The 21967-nt window shown below is 36.1% G+C and overlaps 1 protein-coding gene across 1 annotated transcript; it reads right to left on the reverse strand.

Annotated features, from left to right (window-relative positions):
* Positions 1-1006: 1006 nt before the first annotated feature.
* Positions 1007-20691, reverse strand: LOC100375428 (sodium-dependent noradrenaline transporter-like). Its single transcript, XM_085500879.1, has 14 exons — positions 20494-20691; positions 16502-16935; positions 13517-13648; positions 9647-9896; positions 9192-9330; positions 8263-8397; positions 7767-7870; positions 6605-6729; positions 5942-6054; positions 5000-5231; positions 4032-4132; positions 3515-3682; positions 2613-2687; positions 1007-2078 (listed from the first exon to the last, which is right to left on the reverse strand). The coding sequence occupies exons 1-14, from the start codon at positions 20556-20558 to the stop codon at positions 2055-2057; spliced, it is 2097 nt and encodes a 698-aa protein (XP_085357005.1). The 5' UTR covers positions 20559-20691; the 3' UTR covers positions 1007-2054.
* Between the last annotated feature and the right edge of the window lie 1276 nt (positions 20692-21967).

Below are 21967 nucleotides of genomic sequence, written 5' to 3' on the forward strand. Positions count from 1 at the left end.
ATCACTGTACTTTTCTTAAAGGGCGGCAGTCGTCACGCCGCGTTCTCTTCGATATGGGACTCATAGCGACGTATACAACGCGTGTAAAATACATTGTTTATTTACATGAAATTCGAACACGCGCTGCGCGACGACCACCGCGCTTTAAATAAAGATTGTATCAATTATTTATTTCATGGCAGATTACAAAATTGTACATTTATTCTAGTGCATACTTCGTCACATTACTATTTAATTACATTCACATCGAACTGCAAATTAGTGTGATCACGTGTTCATCATGTAAACAGAGATGTTCATTTCCATAAGCAATGTAATCAACCCTGAGAAAACATATATGAAATTATTGGTGATATGTTGGGTATCGTGCAATATCTAATCCATTTCAATTTGCAACACTGTTTCTAACTATATTCACTGATCGTTTAATACCTGTATATATATATATATATATATATATATATATATATATATATATATATATATATATATATATATATATATATATATATATATATATATATATATATATATATATATATATATATATATATATATATATATATATATATATATATATATATATATATATACGTGGACAGAGAAATTAAGACACGACTACATGAGCTGTTTTCTTCCTGTAGACACAGAGCAAAATCGTTGCTCTGCAACAACTAGTTTTAATATCGTAAACACACTCCATTGTTATGCAAATCTTAGCGCTTATAACGTCGTCTGTTTCAGTGGTCTTAACTCCTGATGAGTGAGGTACTCCATGTCCCTTACGAAACAGTACTGTAGAGTGAACTTTACTCATGTAGTCGTGTCTTATTTTTTCTGTCCACGTATGTAAATCTGCTCTACAAACTCATCGTTTAGTATCGAGCACTCTCACCTGGAATAATCGACTACCTTCCTATATATATATATATATATATAGTTTTTTTTACACTAATATCCCACTATGTTTTGTAAATAAATATCAACATTACAGAAAAGAAACAAGTTTGAAGCCAATAGGATTAGTCGTTTCGGAGATTGCCATCAAATGTTTGAATACATCTATGTACAAATCTATAAATATCTGTGACTTGATATTGTGTAAAAAAAAGTTGGAAAAGTGCATCTCAAGAAAACTATTCTGATTCTAAATTTTTACAGGATGAAATGGTTGGACGAATTTGGTAAGAAAGTTATAAATTAACATTTCAAGTGTGATGCGGTCGGTAATTATTATTTGATTCATAACATTTGGCTAGGACGGATATGAAAAGATTACAACATATGTGCAACTGTATTTAGTCGGTTTATGCGTTGAGTGATAAAAAGATGTTTTCTGGCCACAGAGTGAAACTAAGAGATCGCACAACATGAGAATAAATTACAACCCTGTAAAATATACACGTTGTCGTGTTTACCCGAACCATATCCCAACACGACATGGCGTGATGCGGCGTGTTTGTATTGGTGCTCGACATACTCACATGTACTGTCAAGCTAACATAGCTCAGCGATAAATTGTTTATATTAGATTGTATAAGAGATGTAAGAGATTGTAGTGTATGATTCATTTGTTCTTGCATAAATACCACTTGGATGTCAATAAGTAACAATATTTCAGCTATAGAATTACCCACAATCCTTTTATTAACGAATATGTACACACCAGCTCCGAGTCGGTGAATACAAGGGTATTAATTGTCGTAAGATTTAAAATGTTAAAAGTATAGTCATATAATAAACATACTGTGTCATATAAGGCACTGAAATCCAAAAATGTACATCTGTGTTGTCATGGTCACGCAATTAGGAATAAATATGATTGGATCTGGCATGGATTCCTTTCCTCTTGTCACAGGCGGAGGGACGTAAGACATACAGAGCGTCAATAACAGGTCATGTCAGATATTGGCGTGTCTATCCAGTCTTTATTCGAATCAAATAATTTTCCATCAATATTTAAAATCAATTTTGGTCACGTGTTCTTGGTCCATGATTTAGTATTTTTACATGACTTATGCCCAACGAAAATGGCCACGCGTTCTTTAAATAAATCAGACACTCAGCCAATGTCGTTTCTGAAAATTAAGGAACAAATGACAAATTATTGGATATTTCTCACAAAAATAAAGATGGAGTGAAATTTGTAACAGAATGTTAGTTACAGTTAAACTTGATGATTAGCCGCAATATCATACCATGAAACAAGACTATACATACATTTTATTGAAAATCGTTAAATTAAATGTAACTTTATGATGCAAACTGAATCAAACATTTTACAATTTTATTATACATTTTTTTATTATAGGCGCCTTATCTGAAAGTGTACATTCTCAAACTTTCATTTATAGTAATGTGTACACTTCCGAGTCCATAACGCTTAGTTATTGGAGACTGAACTAGGAACTGTGCCCAGCATTTAATGCGTAGACAGAGATTCCATAATTATACACGATACAGATTTGGACGTCAGATTATTTTAACTTGTTCACTTGAGTTCGCGAAATGTTCACATTGTGCTAGGTTCAAGTTAGATATATTGTACAATACATGGAACACTATAATTGTCAATACACCGTCAATACATGTATTGAAGTGACAAAACTTACTTTAAACTGTCTGACGTTGCCAGTATTTATTACCATATCTCTATCTTGTACAGGTGTCATCGCTAATGCGATTTTCTGTAGAACAAATAAATGAAAGGTCATAGAAGTTTTAAACGGGGTGCAATTTGTTCGCACTTGTAATGGACAGAACCGATCTTTTGAACACTTAAAGAAGTCCTTATCATTAAAGCGGGAGAGTCATCGCCTACGCATGCGTCAGATGACCATGCCGTGTCATTGTTTTCAAACAAGCGTGTTCTCATGAGCCTTTGCGTTTTTAGCGTGTGTTGTTATCGTCGCTTGGAACTCAATTCCCGCGCATGCGCAGGTGACAACCCTCCCGCTTTAACAGTGCGGGGCCGTAAAATCAACATTACACCGACTTTATTCAAATAGTAACACCCATGCCAAGGGTTCATATTTCCAGTTGGCGTTTGTGATCAGATCACAAGCCAAGGTACATATAATGCCATGTCTATGGGTCAGGATAATGATATTGATCGGAGTATTTGGGATGTCTAAAACTGCAAACGTGGATGTCTCTAACATTGATATTGACTTATTCAATTAACATCTACTGTGAAAAATAAATATTGTGTTTCCTTCAATTCTAAGAACCAGTCGTCCCACTGCGCCATTCACTTCTAAGAACCAGTCGTCCCACTGCGTCATTCACTTCTAAGAACCAGTCAACCCACTGCATCGTCTTCGCCACGAGTCCCATGCAAAGTACATAACGCGTGAAATATAGATTGTTTTCACAATGTTTGAAGCACGTTGTGTGACTTTAATGAAATGATCGATCCGTTCTACAATGTGAACGCGTTCCGGATATCTTTCGGTCAATACAAGTATGCCCTAACCTAGAATTTAATAGTGCTGCGAATACTAGAGCCTCCTACCTGTTTCCACGTGCCTTTCTGTGATAGTACACTGTAGATAGCTGTGGCAGGTATTAATGCCATAGATGATAATGCAATACACCATCCAAATACATTAGCCCATACCGGATACGTGTAATCATCAAATTTCAAAGGTGCGTACAACGCAATACTCACAACGACAATGAACTGTAATAACAAATAATATAAATGTAAAGTATTCTGAGCTATTTTACGACAAGCATGAAAACGATGACAAAATACTGACGAGACGCTTAAAAATTAAGAAAAATAACACTGTCAACAAATTTGAGTATCATGTTTATATGCACGATTTTGTCAAACCCATTCTACATCTAAACACATTTTTAATTCAACATTCATTGATTGTCATTGGATTGGAAAGGTGTGATTTTAGACCATGAACAAGGCCAGACAAGATGACTTTGTCTTTTATCAAACTAGCTTATTTGGCACTTTGTCAAAATATTGGAAATCATGTTTTTTTACCGCGGTGCTAGGTTTGTTTTCCTCTTACCGTAAGAAACACAGGTGATATGAACTTCCAGCATATCCGCCACCATATACCCGGTTTATATCCCAACATTTCTTCAATATCCTCAGAAAATCGGTCAACTCCTTTCAAAGATAAAACGAAATCGCATATTATGCATTACTATCCTTGTCAATACAATAATTTGAATGCGTTCTGATATACAGTGAATGTGAACGTAGTCTTTGTCAATACAATAATTTGAATGCGTTCTGAAATGCAGTGAATGTGAACGTAGTCTTTGTCAATACAATAATTTGAATGCGTTCTGAAATGCAATGAATGTGAACGTAGTCTTTGTCAATACAATAATTTGAATGCGTTCTGAAATACAGTGAATGTGAACGTAGTCTTTGTCAATACAATAATTTGAATGCGTTCTGAAATACAGTGAATGTGAACGTAGTCTTTGTCAATACAATAATTTGAATGCGTTCTGGAATACAGTGAATGTGAACGTAGTCTTTGTCAATACAATAATTTGAATGCGTTCTGAAATGCAGTGAATGTGAACGTAGTCTTTGTCAATACAATAATTTGAATGCGTTCTGAAATGCAGCGAATGTGAACGTAGTCTTTGTCAATACAATAATTTGAATGCGTTCTGAAATGCAGTGAATGTGAACGTAGTCTTTGTCAATACAATAATTTGAATGCGTTCTGAAATGCAGTGAATGTGAACGTAGTCTTTGTCAATACAATAATTGGAATGCGTTCTGAAATGCAGTGAATGTGAACGTAGATTTTGTCAATACAATAATTTGAATGCGTTCTGAAATACAGTGATTGTGAACGTAGTCTTTCTTATAAAAGTGAACGATCTTACGCCAGCTTGATCTAGAAGGTGCTATTTCTGTTTATGATTGCTGTTTTACAAACACTATCTCACCTATCCCCAAAGTGTTTATATATAGATATTTCAGCCTGATAATAAAGAGAAGTTGGGCACTAACCGTAAAACCAGGATACTGCTATGCATTCAAAAAGTACAGCAAATAAAATGGCCGTTCCAGCAGCAAATGTATCCATCAACTGGACCACGTAGATACCACCGTGCGTTACACATGCCAATGATAATAAATAAACACTGGAGATAACGACCGCTGTCAGTAGTTCTCTTTTATTTCTGAATAAATTTGGAAATTCATCTGTGAGACCAGTTAACACTCCTTCAAACCCGCCCATCTGAAATGCAAAGACTAGTGTCACTGTATATAGAAGTCACATAGCGCGCGTTATAATGAACAAAACATGACTCTACGGCAGAGATATTGTTAGTTAGTAACATCTAATGTATTTTACACTCGTTGTATGCGTAGCATGGGACTCATGTGAATACAACTAATCTGAATACAAATAGCGAAAGAACAACTGGGAGGTAAAAGGAATAAATAAAATGGGGAACAGTAGAAGATGGCACGGAGGTGTGAGTGGCGCCCTCTACCATCGACTCCAAACACTCATCATAGCCGTCGACAGAGGGCTCCACTCACGCCAACATGTCAGGCTAACAAAACCATAAATACCATATTTGTAACAAGTTAAAGATGTATATGGAATTAATATTTTCACTTTAATATGACCAAATATGGTTTTGATTAAACTGAAAATATTGTTGCACATACAACAATATTTGTTACATAAAAAATGCTAATACGCATGTGCAGCATTTATTAATGTACGTTCCTTAGCAGTCAATGCACATGCGTGAAAAGAAATTGTATTATTGTTTCATCGTACGAATATTTAGTTGCGTGCTCAGAACGAATTTAGTTTTTGAAAAATCATAATCAAATGTATTCGTCAATAGAAATAGCATGTTTTCGTTCATATTAAGGTATATGCTTGGTCGTAATTACGTCTATTTTACATAATCAAATCATAAAGTTACTTACAGAACTGTCCATCCCGAGTGTTATTAGCATAATAAAAAATAATATGGCCCACAGTGTTGGTATTGGTAATGTTGATATTGCTTCTGGGTAGACAACAAAAACAAGACCAGGACCTAAACAAACAAACAAACAAACAAATATATTAATAACCATGAATGAATATCTTAGCGCAGTATTTTAGCGCATGCTTGTTTGCTTAAATCAACGAAGAAAACGACCCTTGGTCGTTCGCGGTCAAGTTAAATTCAGTTTAATAGGAAATTGATAATATGAAAAATTGATAATTAGAAAAATTAGTTTTCCAATGTCAGTTTATATTTGTGTAGTCGGTTATTATGGAGTAGCTATTCTAGTTTTGCGTTACGTACGGTTTCGCTAACTCGATGTAATCACCAGAGGTATTTGTCTGATTGGATACGACAGCAAAGCACGCAGACGCCGCATATAAAAACGGGCATAAATCAAAATCACAAAAAATACACTCGTTGTACAGGGTGTGTCAAGGCATAGTGGTGAAGCCGGATAGAACCGGGGAATTTGATCACCGGAAAGTTAGTTAGTTCATTTGCCGAAGTTGAGATATCACGGCGTTTAGCGGTGTTCTCCGTGCAGCTGTAATTGATGACAAGCTAAGCAGTGAAAGCAAATGTCACAACAACATACCTTCAGTTGCCACTTCACTGATATGCACGCCTTCTCTCTGAGCCATGTAACCAAGTACAGCAAAAATGACAAAACCAGCAAAGAAGCTCGTCACACAGTTGATAGAACTGGTGATTAATGCGTCTCTGTAATTTACAAATATAAACAACAACATATAATTCACTGGCATTCTTATGAATCTATGAATATTTTATCTGTCTGTTCATAAATTAGCTTCAATGTTTGTATCATTCTTCGTCGACTTCGCTTCGCTCGCATTACGATAGCTATGTGTGCTTATGACACCGTCACTGTAAAACGATCAACATTGACTTGTATTACGCTACACTTGTACTATGACCATCACTCCCGATTAACCCATAAAATATGCGTTTTTTATCAGTCTCTAAACTACAGAAAATTCGAGACGAGGCTCTGAGTCATGCCCGGATGGTTATTGAGTGAATATAAGTTTTACCATTATTGTATTTATTGTATTTTATTTATAATTGAATGTACTCCCAGCGCAACAATTCCCTGGGACAAACACAGCTGAATTTGACGTGCTTCCGAAGGGTGTATCATAACGATGACATAGTGTTAATTTAAAATAACAAATATATATCATGAACAATATGAACTCAAGGTGAGAGGGGTCATAGATTGGAAACAATTGGTTACTTGATATTCTTCAAAAACATAAAATCATTTCCACTTAATCACATTTTCACAACTCACAACACCAACACGTGTCGGCACACTGTGATTCCATATCAAACACACTCTTAATCAACAAATGTCTCATGTTCACCAAGCAAGATAACAGTCTGGTCCAGATACAGATACACCAAGTCTTACATTTTTTCATTTAATTTTAAAATAGTGTGAGAGAATATGGCTAATGATCAGTGGTTCAAAATGAAGATTACGTGAAATATTTACTCCTCTAGCTATCAACGAATTGTATACTAAAGCTGCTTGAACGGTTTATTTGTACATGAACGATTTCGACCATGAATTTTGATAAGAGTCACTCATCGAAGACGAAATGTACATCGTCATTCGATCCAACCATAACTTAATAATTGACACGATGTCTTAAAACACTACATACAAGTTATATTAATAGTCGACGAACTGGCAATGACATTTGTACACCGCGTAAATCATCGCTTCGACTTACCTGTAGCAGTTATTGTGGAATTTATTATAGCTGGCAAATGCGATATGTACACCAAATCCAGCCCCTATAGAATAAAATATCTGAATAGCAGCGTCTATCCACACCTGTAATAACAATGTGTAGGACGTTAGCTGATACGATACAATAGGAGTCGGTACGCACTTCTTATGTTTTGCGCGTGCGCGTGAGTATGTGTGATATTGATTGGTTGAATAAATAACATCAACGACAACATTTGACGCACCGTGATTCCCGTATGCATGAGAGAGACGTCAAAATGATTTCATATTGTGTAGGAGAAAGCACGTGCAACGAGAAATACTAATACGCATGCGCAGTGATTAGTATTGCACGTATCAAAACAATCAGTGCACATGCGTTTCGTTGAACAAACACTTTTTGTGCAGCAAGAGCAACGTGTTTACTCCATGATTAACTTGGATCATAAACAAATCGCAAATTACCAAACAATGAAACAATAAATAAGTATTCTTACCCCAGAATCAAGTAATCTAGAAAAATCTGGTGTGAGATAATATTTAATACCATCTAATGAACCAGGTAAGGTTGAACCACGGATGAGTAATATTACTAGTATGATGTACGGCATGGTTGCTGTGAACCAAACAACCTGTAATATAACCATTTAGCAAGTCAAGACAAATAGGCATGAATGTTGTCTCAATTATGGGTACGTACCATTAATGTTTATTATCATAGAACACCGTTCAGACATTATGAACTTTAATGCTCTTACATTGTCGCTTATATATACATTCTTTGTAACCAAAATCCACGTCTGTTACTAGTACCAAAATAAAACTTCAAGTTCAATTCATTCAATATAGTTCTAGCGTTTTCTTTTCTTTGGGTATATTTCCTATAAGTTCAAAACGATCATCGTCTACTCGGCGGCAGACATGCCCCTTTCAAATTGTGAAGAAAACAACTGCGTTTTTTTTTTTCAATAATATGAATAAATATAAATTAAAACTCAGCGGTGATCGCGCCGCGTCGTGTTCGTCGTTGGTTCCATGTGACGCATACAACACATGAAAAATGCCGTTTGTTTACATGGAATTGTAAAACACTCTGTGCGACAACTGTGGCGATTTAAATTAAACTGAGACCAAGTTCTAGTCAAGCCATGGGAGCAGTTTAACGCCATTACTTAAAGTGCTTAAGTGGTTCCCAGCATGCCACGACGAGAATGGAATTTTAAAATGATTCAACTATAGATGTATCTCAGTAATCAGTGTCTCGGAAACCACGACATTGTTTAGGAACGCACAGTATACTTACATAGTATACGTACACATTTGGAGTAAGCACTCACTGTACTGCATAAAACGCAGTCATAAATCACGTGAAATATAATTATGAATGAAATCAATTGATCTTCCATACTCTTATAAAGTCATATACCTTTCCAGAGGATTTAACTCCTTTCCATAGCGCAAAATAAAGAATTGTAAAGACAGCAAGAAGACAAAGTGCTAGCTGCCATTTTACACTCCCTATATCATCTATACCATTACTCAAATGCTTCTCCAAAACACCACGCCTACGTAAAATAAAACATGGTTAATAAAAAATCAACACGCCCCTTCTTCTATAAGTCACGTATATTTATACACTTGCATACTTTGGCCACTATCTGGATTTGTGTAATAATTTCATGACAATCTTTAAAAATTGTTCAAAAATATTCCTAGGAGATGTTTTCGTTCATGTATGACTAGTTCAGTGTATGTGCCATGAAAACTACTGGAAAGAACTACACGTCAAGAAATACCACGATGTACATATAGTCCTTCAATGCTTTCCACAAACTATTATATATATATATATTGGTATGTGTAAAACAGTGCAGTGCGTACTCATAGAACTCGGCTGCAGGGGAGATACCGTTTTCCTTCGACACAAAAGTATATGCGCCTTCGCGGGTAGCTACCCAGGACTCGTTGAATGAACCATCATAACAGTATTCAGTGTTCCAGGTGTTGTTACACGATGTCCATGGCAACGTGAGGGTGAACGATGAAAATAGAAAATAAAATGACCAGGCGATGATAACGTTATAATACAAAGCTACGTAATACGATATGAGAACTACGGCCAAACCAGTACCTAGAACAAAAAGAATGAAACAAGGGATGATATCATTATGTTACATATCACAATTCTGTCACTTACATATCACTCTGCTGTCACTTACATGCCTCTATCCTCTCACTTACATATCACTCTGCTGTCACTTACATATCACTCTGCTGTCACTTACATATCACTCTGCTGTCACTTACATGCCTCTATCCTCTCACTTACATATCACTCTGCTGTCACTTACATATCACTCTGCTGTCACTTACAGATCACTTTGCTGTCACTTACATATCACTTTGCTGTCACTTACATGCCTCTATCCTCTCACTTACATATCACTCTGCTGTCACTTACATGCCTCTATCCTCTCACTTACATATCACTTTGCTGTCACTTACATATCACTTTGCTGTCACTTACATGCCTCTATCCTCTCACTTACATATCACTCTGCTGTCACTTACATGCCTCTATCCTCTCACTTACATATCACTCTGCTGTCACTTACATATCACTCTGCTGTCACTTACATGCCTCTATCCTCTCACTTACATATCACTCTGCTGTCACTTACATGCCTCTATCCTCTCACTTACAGATCACTCTGCTGTCACTTACATGCCTCTATCCTCTCACTTACATATCACTCTGCTGTCACTTACATATCACTCTGCTGTCACTTACATGCCTCTATCCTCTCACTTACAGATCACTCTGCTGTCACTTACATGCCTCTATCCTCTCACTTACATAACACTCTGCTGTCAATTACATATCACTCTGCTGTCACTTACATGCCTCTATCCTCTCACTTACATATCACTCAGCTGTCACTTACATATCACTCTGCTGTCACTTACATGCCTCTATCCTCTCACTTACATATCACTCTGCTGTCAATTACATATCACTCTGCTGTCACTTACATGCCTCTATCCTCTCACTTACAGATCACTTTGCTGTCACTTACATATCACTTTGCTGTCACTTACATGCCTCTATCCTCTCACTTACATATCACTCTGCTGTCACTTACATGCCTCTATCCTCTCACTTACATATCACTCTGCTGTCACTTACATGCCCATATCCTCTCACTTACATATCACTCTGCTGTCACTTACATGCCCCTATCCTCTCACTTACATATCACTCTGCTGTCACTTACATATCACTCTGCTGTCACTTACATGCCTCTATCCTCTCACTTACATATCACTCTGCTGTCACTTACATGCCCCTATCCTCTCACTTACAGATCACTTTGCTGTCACTTACATATCACTTTGCTGTCACTTGCATGCCTCTATCCTCTCACTTACATATCACTCTGCTGTCACTTACATATCACTCTGCTGTCACTTACATGCCTCTATCCTCTCACTTACAGATCACTTTGCTGTCACTTACATATCACTTTGCTGTCACTTACATGCCTCTATCCTCTCACTTACATATCACTCTGCTGTCACTTACATGCCTCTATCCTCTCACTTACATATCACTCTGCTGTCAATTACATATCACTCTGCTGTCACTTACATGCCTCTATCCTCCCACTTACAGATCACTTTGCTGTCACTTACATATCACTCTTCTGTCGCTTACGTGTCAATTTTATATCACTGTCTTGTCACTTACATGTCACTATGCTGTCACTTACATGTCACCTATGTGTTATTGTCTTGTCACTTACATGTGACTCTCCCCTCACTTACATATCACTCTCCTGTCACTTACATGTCACTCTCCCCTCACTTACATATCACTCTCCTGTCACTTACATGCCACTATCTGGTCACTTACACGTTACTCTCTTGTTACTATGCTGTCACTTACATGTCACTATCTTGTTACTTACATATCACTATCCCGTCCCTTACACGTCACATTGCTGTCACTTACATGTCACCATGCTATCACTTACATGTCACTTATGTGTCGATATCTTGTCACTTACATGTCACTTTCCTTTCACATGTTACGTTCCTTTCACTTACATGTCACTCACATATCATTCTCCTTTCACTTACATGTTACTTTTCACTCACATGTCACTATCTGTTCACTTACATGTCACTATATTGTTACTTACATATCACTATCCCGTCCCTTACACGTCACATTGCTGTCACTTACATGTCACTATGCTATCACTTACATGTCACTTATGTGTCGATATCTTGTCACTTACATGTCACTTTCCATTTCACATGTTACATTCCTTTCACTTACATGTCACTCACATATCATTCTCCTTTCACTTACATGTTACTTTTCACTCACATGTCACTATCTGTTCACTTACATACCACTATCTTGTCACTTACATATCACTATCTTGTCACTTACATGACACTATGCTGTAACTTACATGTCACTTATATGTCACTCTCCTCTCACTTACATGTTACGCTCTTCTCACTTACATGTCACAATGCTGTCACTTACATGTCACTTATGTGTCAATATCTTGTCACTCACATATCACTTTCCTCTCACTTACATGTTACTCTCCTGTCACTTACATGTTACTCTTCACTTACATGTCACTTACATGTCACTATCCTCCCACTTACATACCACTATCGTGTCAATTACATACCACTATCCTCCCACTTACATACCACTATCCTCCCACTTACATACCACTATTCTCCCACTTACATACCACTATCCTCCCACTTACATACCACTATCCTCCCACTTACATACCACTATCGTGTCACTTACATACCACTATCTTGTCACTTACACACCACGATCCTCCCACTTACTTGTTACTCTCCTGTCACTTACATGACACTATGCTGTAACTTATATGTCACTTATATGTCACTCTCCTCTCACTTACATGCTACGCTCTTCTCACTTACATGTCACAATGATGTCACTTACATGTCACTTATGTGTCAATATCTTGTCACTTATATGTCACTCTCCTCTCACTTACATGTTACGCTCTTCTCACTATCTTGTCACTCACATATCACTTGCATGTCACTCACATATCACTTTCCTGTCACTTACATGTTACTCTTCACTTACATGTCACTTACATGTCACTCTCTTCTCATTTACATGTCACTATCTGTTCACTTACATACCACCATCTTGTCACTTACATACCACTATCTTGTCACTTACTTGTTACTCTCCTGTCACTTACATGACACTATTCTGTAACTTACATGTCACTTATATGTCACTCTCCTCTCACTTACATGTTACACTCTTCTCACTTACATGTCACAATGATGTCACTTACATGTCACTTATGTGTCACTATCTTGTTACTTATATGCCACTCTCTTCTCATTTACAAGTTACTTTCCTGCCACTTGCACATCACCATCCTATCTTCCCACTTACATTTTTATTATACTGTCACTTACATGTCACTTCCCTGTCACTTACATGCCACTCTACTGTCACTTACATGTCACTCTCTTGTCATTTACATGTCACTCTAAAGTCACTTACATGTCACTCTACTGTCATTTACATGTCACTCTCTTGTCATTTACATGTCACTCTCTTGTCATTTACATGTCACTATGCTGTCACTTACATATCATTGTCCTGCCTGTCCTGATGTCATTATAGTTGTAAATAAAGGACTGATATTCATGCATTTTTCTCACCTTTAAACATCGGACATATTTTCCATACGCTTATAGCGCCCTCTCTGTGGTACTGCCCCATTGCCATTTCCATGTAAAACAGCGGCAAACCGCCCACAATGAGGAACAGTACATACGGAATGAGAAAAGCTCCTGTAAATAATAGCAGTAGTTTAAATATGCATATTTCATTAATGCTATTATATAAAAGAATTTCGTGACGTTTTCAGGAAGTAAATTATTTACACAGACGAAATGTTTTAAACCATATCAAACTGTATAGTTTATGAAAGTTCATAATTCATAAAAATGATTTTACGTTAGATAAAACCTTTATGTGGTCACGTGACTGCTAAGTACATCAATATTTTATTGAAGATTCAGATGAATACTGTGAAGAGTGTAAACATTTTACCAAAATGATATCTTGAAAAATATAGACATAAGTAACAGCGATTTTGTCTAACTTATTTTTTTAGATGTATATTTTTGCATTTTCATCGGAATATGTTGTTCATTTTTATATTCAGATAGTGAAAGTTATTGTTTATATGGTTGCATTTTATGGAATTTTCTGTGACCAATGTTTAGACATCAATTAAAAGATGATATTTCATTTATAAGTTAGCGATTTATTAATTATTTAAAATACATGCAAATATGCAAATTACAACAATGGTAACCATGGGTATACCTATGGAGTCCATAAATTATGAAATGTACATTTTAAATAACATGTGCCAAAAACTCGTTGTATTTTTTTTCTGAACTTAGGAAAATAAATTTAGTTTATTTTAGCGCGTAGAACGCAGAGAGCGGACTGTTCAGTACATTGTGATAACCTGTGGTAGATTGTACAGCAAAAAGATCCGTGTTGTCCCACTGTTGCCATAACAACCGCTCACGGCTAGACACGTTCAATTATACGTTTAACCCTGGTGTGACGTCATCGGATGCTATCTTCGACACATATGGGAGCTAGGAATTTGAATTACACAACGGATAATTTGGTTTGTGGATTGTCGAACTCATTAAGCGGAGTCAGACAGAAGGGGAGAAATTGAGTAATGCGTCAGAGGTTACAGTTTACGATAGCGCAGTGCAAAGTGTTTTGCCACAGAATGTTTGTATTATGCAATGTGTTGTTAATTAATTAATTAGAAATTAACCATAACAACTTTGGTAGTGGACATGGTAGAAAAACTGTGTAAATCATTTGTTCCTTCACTTGGTTTTGAGATTTACTGTGTTTTACATGTTTTTTTTTTAGAAAAGTTTTTCCTGTAAATTCTTCAACATTTTCCGCAGATATCAACATCAAAGTCTATCATTCATCGGGTTTTTATCATTCCTTCAGTTGTTTTTCTACTTTTATTCACATCAAGTCTAGTCCAACCGAGAGCATGGGACCTAGGTCACCCAGTAGCACCGTTAAAACAAAGTTTATCGTGTATACACTGCACGAGTCGTGATTTTATATCACGTGGTTATACGATGTTTGACTTCAAATATGACGTCATGTTATTGTGCCATGAGCAAAGCTCCGCACATAAATCATGTTTACTCTTTCTATAATAACAACAACCAAGTGCACAATAGCATTTGATGACCTTCTCACGACCTACAAAAGAACGTGGCAGACATGAAAATCAACGAAACTGTTAATGCTGTATTGTAAGAAACATTATTCTTGCTGAAGATAAGTATCAATATTGTTAAGTGTTTTCGCATTGCAATGGTTTGATGATGGGACTGATACTCAGTGTATATTGGATATCTAACGAAAACATTGTGTAAGTCATACGAAGTCAAACAATGCCACTGAATCAACTACCTACGCATACTTTCCAATGGTGGAATACTAGACACACTGTGTACTCTCTTCAAACTCTTTTATAGGCAAGTAAAATGCGATACAAAAAAACAAACAAAAACAAACATTGGTGTTTTAGGCGAGAGTTAATAATGCTTATGAATGTATATTTGGGAGATTTACAGTGAATTTAAAAAAAAAGATTTATTTAAAACATGTGAGATTCAGGGAATTATGTAAATTTTGATAATTGGTGGTTTTATACTTTCTTTCAATTCGTCATCTTTATGCTTGAAATAATCTAGACGCTTCCTGTGTATATTGTTGGGTTCAAATTTTTTATTATGTTTGGTGTGAATGCATGTTTAATAAATATTGTCAACGATGCTTAACTCACGCGATATTTTTTTTGTATTTTACGATATTTGTCAAAAATGATAAAAATTACAGTTACCGACCTCGTTTTTGAATAAGGTGTTTGTTTAGTTTATGCACATGGTTCGGTTAAAGGGCCATTTACGCGCCATTATTTTTATTCTTGCCGTTTTTTTAAATTCGTATGCCATTGAGCCAAAGTAACCTTTGATCTATGTAGTATCGAATGTAAGCACACATAGTGGAAAGATAAAACATCACGGATAAACAGCATTTAGACATTTGAAAGATTCATTTTGTTCGAGAACAAAATGATTACCGGCTATCTTCATAACATTAGCCCAATTCTAAGCCATATGACCTGACATATTAACCCCGTGTTTATTCATGGGATGCAACAATGTTTCATTTTGTCAGATTGTGCCAAATAATATGACCTCTCGTGACAATTTAATTTAAACGTCGTCAAAGCAAATTTGGACAATCCATTGAAAACATAGGGTCATGAGCACAAACATATATAATTTCCATTATTACGTAACATTATATGCATTACATTTGACGGGGAAAACATTAATATAGGCTCGTTTGAATGATATTTTAATGAGTTTTTACGAATTTCAACGGTTTTTTACTCTATCAAAATAGTTCAGACACACCAAAAGAAAAAAAATATTTAAATTGTTTTGAAACTGAATACATGATTATGATGTTGAACGAACTTAGTACAATAGTTGTAGTGTGTGGTCTTCGAATTGACATATACAACATTTCTTTACACTACGTCTACAATTATATATAAAACCAAGTATACTCACCACCACCATTTTTATAGCAATAATATGGAAAACGCCAGACATTGGCCAGATCTACGGCAAAGCCTATCACAGAAAGCAAAAAGTCAAGTTTAGTTCCCCACGTTTCTCTTCCATCGTCCGGTTTATCGTCCTCCAGTGGTGCCTTGCCATTCACATCTGAAACGATTGGTGAATTTACATTGCGTGAATTTTTCTTTTTAAACTTTGAAAGCATCGACGACAGCCAAGATTGTTTTTTCTCTGGTTCAACTGCCGGCTTGGCTATCGAGTCAGTATTAGAATTCATATCGTGTAGCGGAACCTCGGCAGCATAGTTGTAGTGCGCTCCTGTACTGTCCGGTGTACGTGAGCGACCTGTACGACTATAATCCATGGCTGTTAACTCCACTCTGTCGGCCTTGTCAGTCATCGTGACGTCATCAATGCTGCTGTATCTAGAATAGTAAAAGTGTTCTTATTACAAGTTATTTTAAACTGTGCTTCACGCCACACTGTGTTCGATATAATATGAACGCTGTATGCTGGTAGTGCTTTGGATATTGCGTGTAGAAATGTCCCGATATACGCAAACTGCGTTAATTACAACGGACTTCCTAACAGGCTACAATGATGTAACATCCTTTTCCATTCATGGTATATATGACTTCCAATACCCGAAGTCGTTAGCTATACTTTATTAAGGATTTGCTGCAATAAATTCTTCTTCTATCTAAATTTTTTTGAAATAAATTAAACTGGTTTGTAATCGTTCTTGCACATTCATTTAGTAAACTCAGCCGAAAAAACAGCACAGTTGAAACGACTTCTCATTCTTATACATAGAGACCAATGAACATTTCGCCGAAAAAAAAGAAAAGCATTATTTCTCAAAAACGTATCAATTGTATCACGTCAAACTGCAATATGACACACATACGACTGATATACATGTAGACATTATGACACACATACGACTGATATACATGTAGACATTATGACATATATACGACTGATATACATGTAGGCAATATGACACACATAAGACTGATATACATGTAGGCAATATGACACAAATACGACTGATATACATGTAGACAATATGACACACATACGACTTGTATACATGTAGGCAATATGACACAAATACGACTGATATACATGTAGACATTATGACACACATACGACTGATATACATGTAGACATTATGACACACATACGACTGATATACATGTAGGCAATATGACACACATACGACTGATATACATGTAGGCAATATGACACACATAAGACTGATATACATGTAGACAATATGACATATATACGACTGATATACATGTAGGCAATATGACAGGCATACGACTGATATACATGTAGGCAATATGACACACATAAGACTGATATACATGTAGGCAATATGACATATATACGACTGATATACATGTAGGCAATATGACATATATACGACTGATATACATGTAGACAATATGACATATATACGACTGATATCCATGTAGGCAATATGACATATATACGACTGATATACATGTAGGCAATATGACATATATACGACTGATATACATGTAGGCAATATGACATATATACGACTGATATACATGTAGGCAATATGACATATATACGACTGATATACATGTAGGCAATATGACAGACATACGACTGATATACATGTAGGCAATATGACACACATAAGACTGATATACATGTAGGTAATATGACATCTATACGACTGATATACATGTAGGCAATATGACATATATACGACTGATATACATGTAGGCAATATGACAGACATACGACTGATATACATGTAGGCAATATGACACACATAAGACTGATATACATGTACGTAATATGACATCTATACGACTGATATACATGTAGGCAATATGACACACATAAGACTGATATACATGTAGGCAATATGACACAAATACGACTGATATACATGTACAATATGACATATATTGATAGACACGTTGGAAATATGATATCGAATGTGTGTTTTTCTCCACGCATCATTCATCATATATATATGTATATATATATATATATACTGATTACAAAATGTAATATTACACGTAATATGATAATATATATATCATATTACGTGTAATATTACATTTTGTAATCAGTTTTAGTGCATTCAGTGTAATGCCTTTGATGTTTCCTGCCGAATACTTCATGTATAAACTATTTGGAAGGCGTGTATAGACACAATGTGCCTGTTACAGTCCAATTGCAATAAACATACACCAAACTGTTGGCACCGTTTTGTATTTGAGTCTCCTATTACGTCACGAAGTCATACATTTGTAGACTGCAAAGTAAAGTCGTTTGTGAAGCGCGACACTGAAGTGGTTGTTATCGTCACACAAATAAGTCATGTTTGTCTGTCATTGTACGCGAATACCCTACATTGTTGGCAAAATACAATAATATAGTTTATTCTAGGTCACGTTAATTGTTTTGGTTCATTTAGGTCATTTAGGTACGGCGCTACTCCTCTGTCTGCAAACCGTTCTACTAATCACCTCCAAGGTTACTATACTACGGATTCTGGCACGAGAAGATATCTGGCACTAAATCTAAGCGTTCCCATAGGGATGCAATATTCTTTGTCACAAAAAAAGCGTTTGGGGACAATATTGTGCTTTTTACGCAAAGGTAGCTTACAATGATGCATGACCATGAAAAGAATTTTGAATAATACTGACTGTTTGACAAGTGCGTCACGATGTTACCCACTTCCAATGGGATTGTACGGCGAGTCAAAATCCGTTCGAAAGTTTCAATGAAATTCGAATTCCTATAGCACACATATAAGATCATTTATTTATTAAAGGGTGGTAGTCGTCACGCCACGCATGCGTGAGATATATGGAGTCCCATATAAACAAACATAGCGACTCTGACTGTTGGCATATCAACGAGTACAAACTGAGACGTTACCAATCTTTAATTAGATATTTTTAGGTGATTGGAAGGTATCGAATGAGTCACCGGCGGGAATTGGTGCAAGTCACGCCAAGGTCAAACCTCATACTTGTGATTGCCATTAGAAGAGCGCGATGGATTGTGGGAAAGTCAATGTTTATCAACACAAATGTTGCACATGCGTAGCGCGACGACTGCCGCCCTTTAAAACAGAATGTATAAAAAAGAGGTCAGGTGTATAGAGTGTCCGTGAAATATCATCTGACAAAAGACGATGCATAGTGGTAAAACATCTACTAGACGCTTCTGATAGTCTCTCGTTGTGTATTTATAATATTCACCACCAAGGTGAGTATCATGTATCTGGTCATATCACTCGGAGACCAATATTAACTCGGTTAATTGCTAATATGTAGGTCATGCCGTATTATAAATATCAAGGTACTGTCTCCCATAGCCTGTGATACGTGACAATAATCACTCAACAAGAAGTAGAACAATTAAGAACAAATTTATGTATGAGTTTCAATGTCAGATCATTTGGGGGTCTTGGGAAAAACAAAACATCACCAGGCATTGTTTACGTAGTGAAGGAGTAACACTCCTAACTGCCCTTACGGCAATCGATGACAACGTGACTGGAAATGTGGGAAATAACCACTAATAACACTTGAGTAGTTGTTGTGTTTTATATCGGGTCATAGATAAATAAATAAATAAATAAATAAATAAATAAATAAATAAATAAATAAATAAATAAATAAATAAATACTGCCACTACCACGTAAAGCATCGGTAGTCGGGTTGGGGGTATTTAGAAGTCTGCATTCATGTAGTAGACGTTTTCGTCTGAGTGGACATAGTAAGTGCTTGAAATGAAATTATTATTACATAAATTGCCGTCACTGCTTTGATTCCTTTGGAAAGTCCGGGAGCAGCCTGCATTACACGTGAAAGCTGCGGGAGATACGTCTGGAGACCAGAACGGCTAAAGGCGGGCCTACACCCATGACACACACGTCACACTAACACGAGTTTGTTTATTTTCATGAATACCATACCTGTCAGATCCCGTAGACAACTTTCTAGCCATATCATAGGAACCACGTTGATTAGTAGGATCCATCGCAATATTAACAACCTGTCCAGGTGTACGACCTGTTCTCAAGAACACTCGAATCAGCGGAAATAAAAGTATCAATAATCGTAGGGGACCTAGATCTGCCGAATACAACAAGTGAACTGGAACTGTTGGAAGCGAGGTCACTTAATAATTGAAAGGAGACTGTGCTTCACAAAATCCTGGATTTGCATCAGAATGGGTTTCTAAAACTGTCGGTGAAAAGCTTCGGACAAGGAATGGCAAAATCTAGTTACACATTTTACAATATCACATACGAACTATACACTGTATCTTTGTAATAATAACACTATTGTCTAAATATCATAACTGTGTTGTCTCAGTCCCTTGATATACCCCTTGACCGTATTCGTGAGTTTAACAGTTCTCACGCCACTGAAAATGTACGCGAGCTCACTGTGGTAGGAGAAACGTGTTAGAACATTATATGATTACATGCATTGGATGGTCAGGATTGTATACATTTTTCGGGAGAAACTACATGGCATATAATACATGTGCACGGTATATGCTAGGGCTCGTTCTGTTGACGTAGTATTGTGCACATTGCAAGGAAAGTGACACGCCTGCCTTCTGAGTGACACAATAAACTACACAGTGATTCGTCTGCCTTCTGAGTACTTGACACTCTGAAAGTATACCGCCAATGTACAAGACGGCAAGCCATGTTTGAGCCCTTGCAGTTACCTTGGCGTCGGTATGGTGAGATATGTAAGATTTAGACAATATAGTATTTATATTTCATCATATATTCCTTATTTCACAGAAATACAGTATAATTAGTTTGATAACCAAGTCAAACATTTTCAGGTAAATTTTGATTGGTATATTTTTCTCAGAAAATTAATTGTTTTAATTTGAAATATACCCCCATGACTCTATTTGAGAGGTCGTTTTGTGCTTTGAAAATGTACCTGAAGCACTTGATTTAATGGCTGAATAAGAGAAACTATGTAGATACTATTCTTGCTCAAGATTTGTTTATGTAAAACTGATATTTTTTTTTTCTGTTTTGTTGAAAATAATTACTTTTGAATTTGAAATGTTAATTTCAAGTTTTTGCTGTATGTTTCTAGAGAATTCAGTGCATTTTGTAAACCTGTGTTAGGAACAGAGAAGTAAGTCATCTGCATATAACATACAGGATAGTTGTGATTTCATCAGTAAAAGGGGGTTATTATTAGATTATTCTAAGTGATGTCAATCAAATAAATATTAAACAGAAGTGGACTTATTCCATCATTCTATCTAAGATGATTTCTACTCGCTTTAAACATCTCATTTGTTATGTTGTCAATTCTCATCGATTTCCCGTTTTTCAATCTACTAATTTTGAATTTCCAATTGTGATGTTAAGATGATTTAATTGTGAAGTCATGGATTAATTTTCCGGA

The sequence above is a fragment of the Saccoglossus kowalevskii genome, chromosome 6 (genome assembly GCF_978046115.1).
Source record: "Saccoglossus kowalevskii chromosome 6, keSacKowa6.1, whole genome shotgun sequence".
Taxonomy (NCBI): domain Eukaryota; kingdom Metazoa; phylum Hemichordata; class Enteropneusta; family Harrimaniidae; genus Saccoglossus; species Saccoglossus kowalevskii.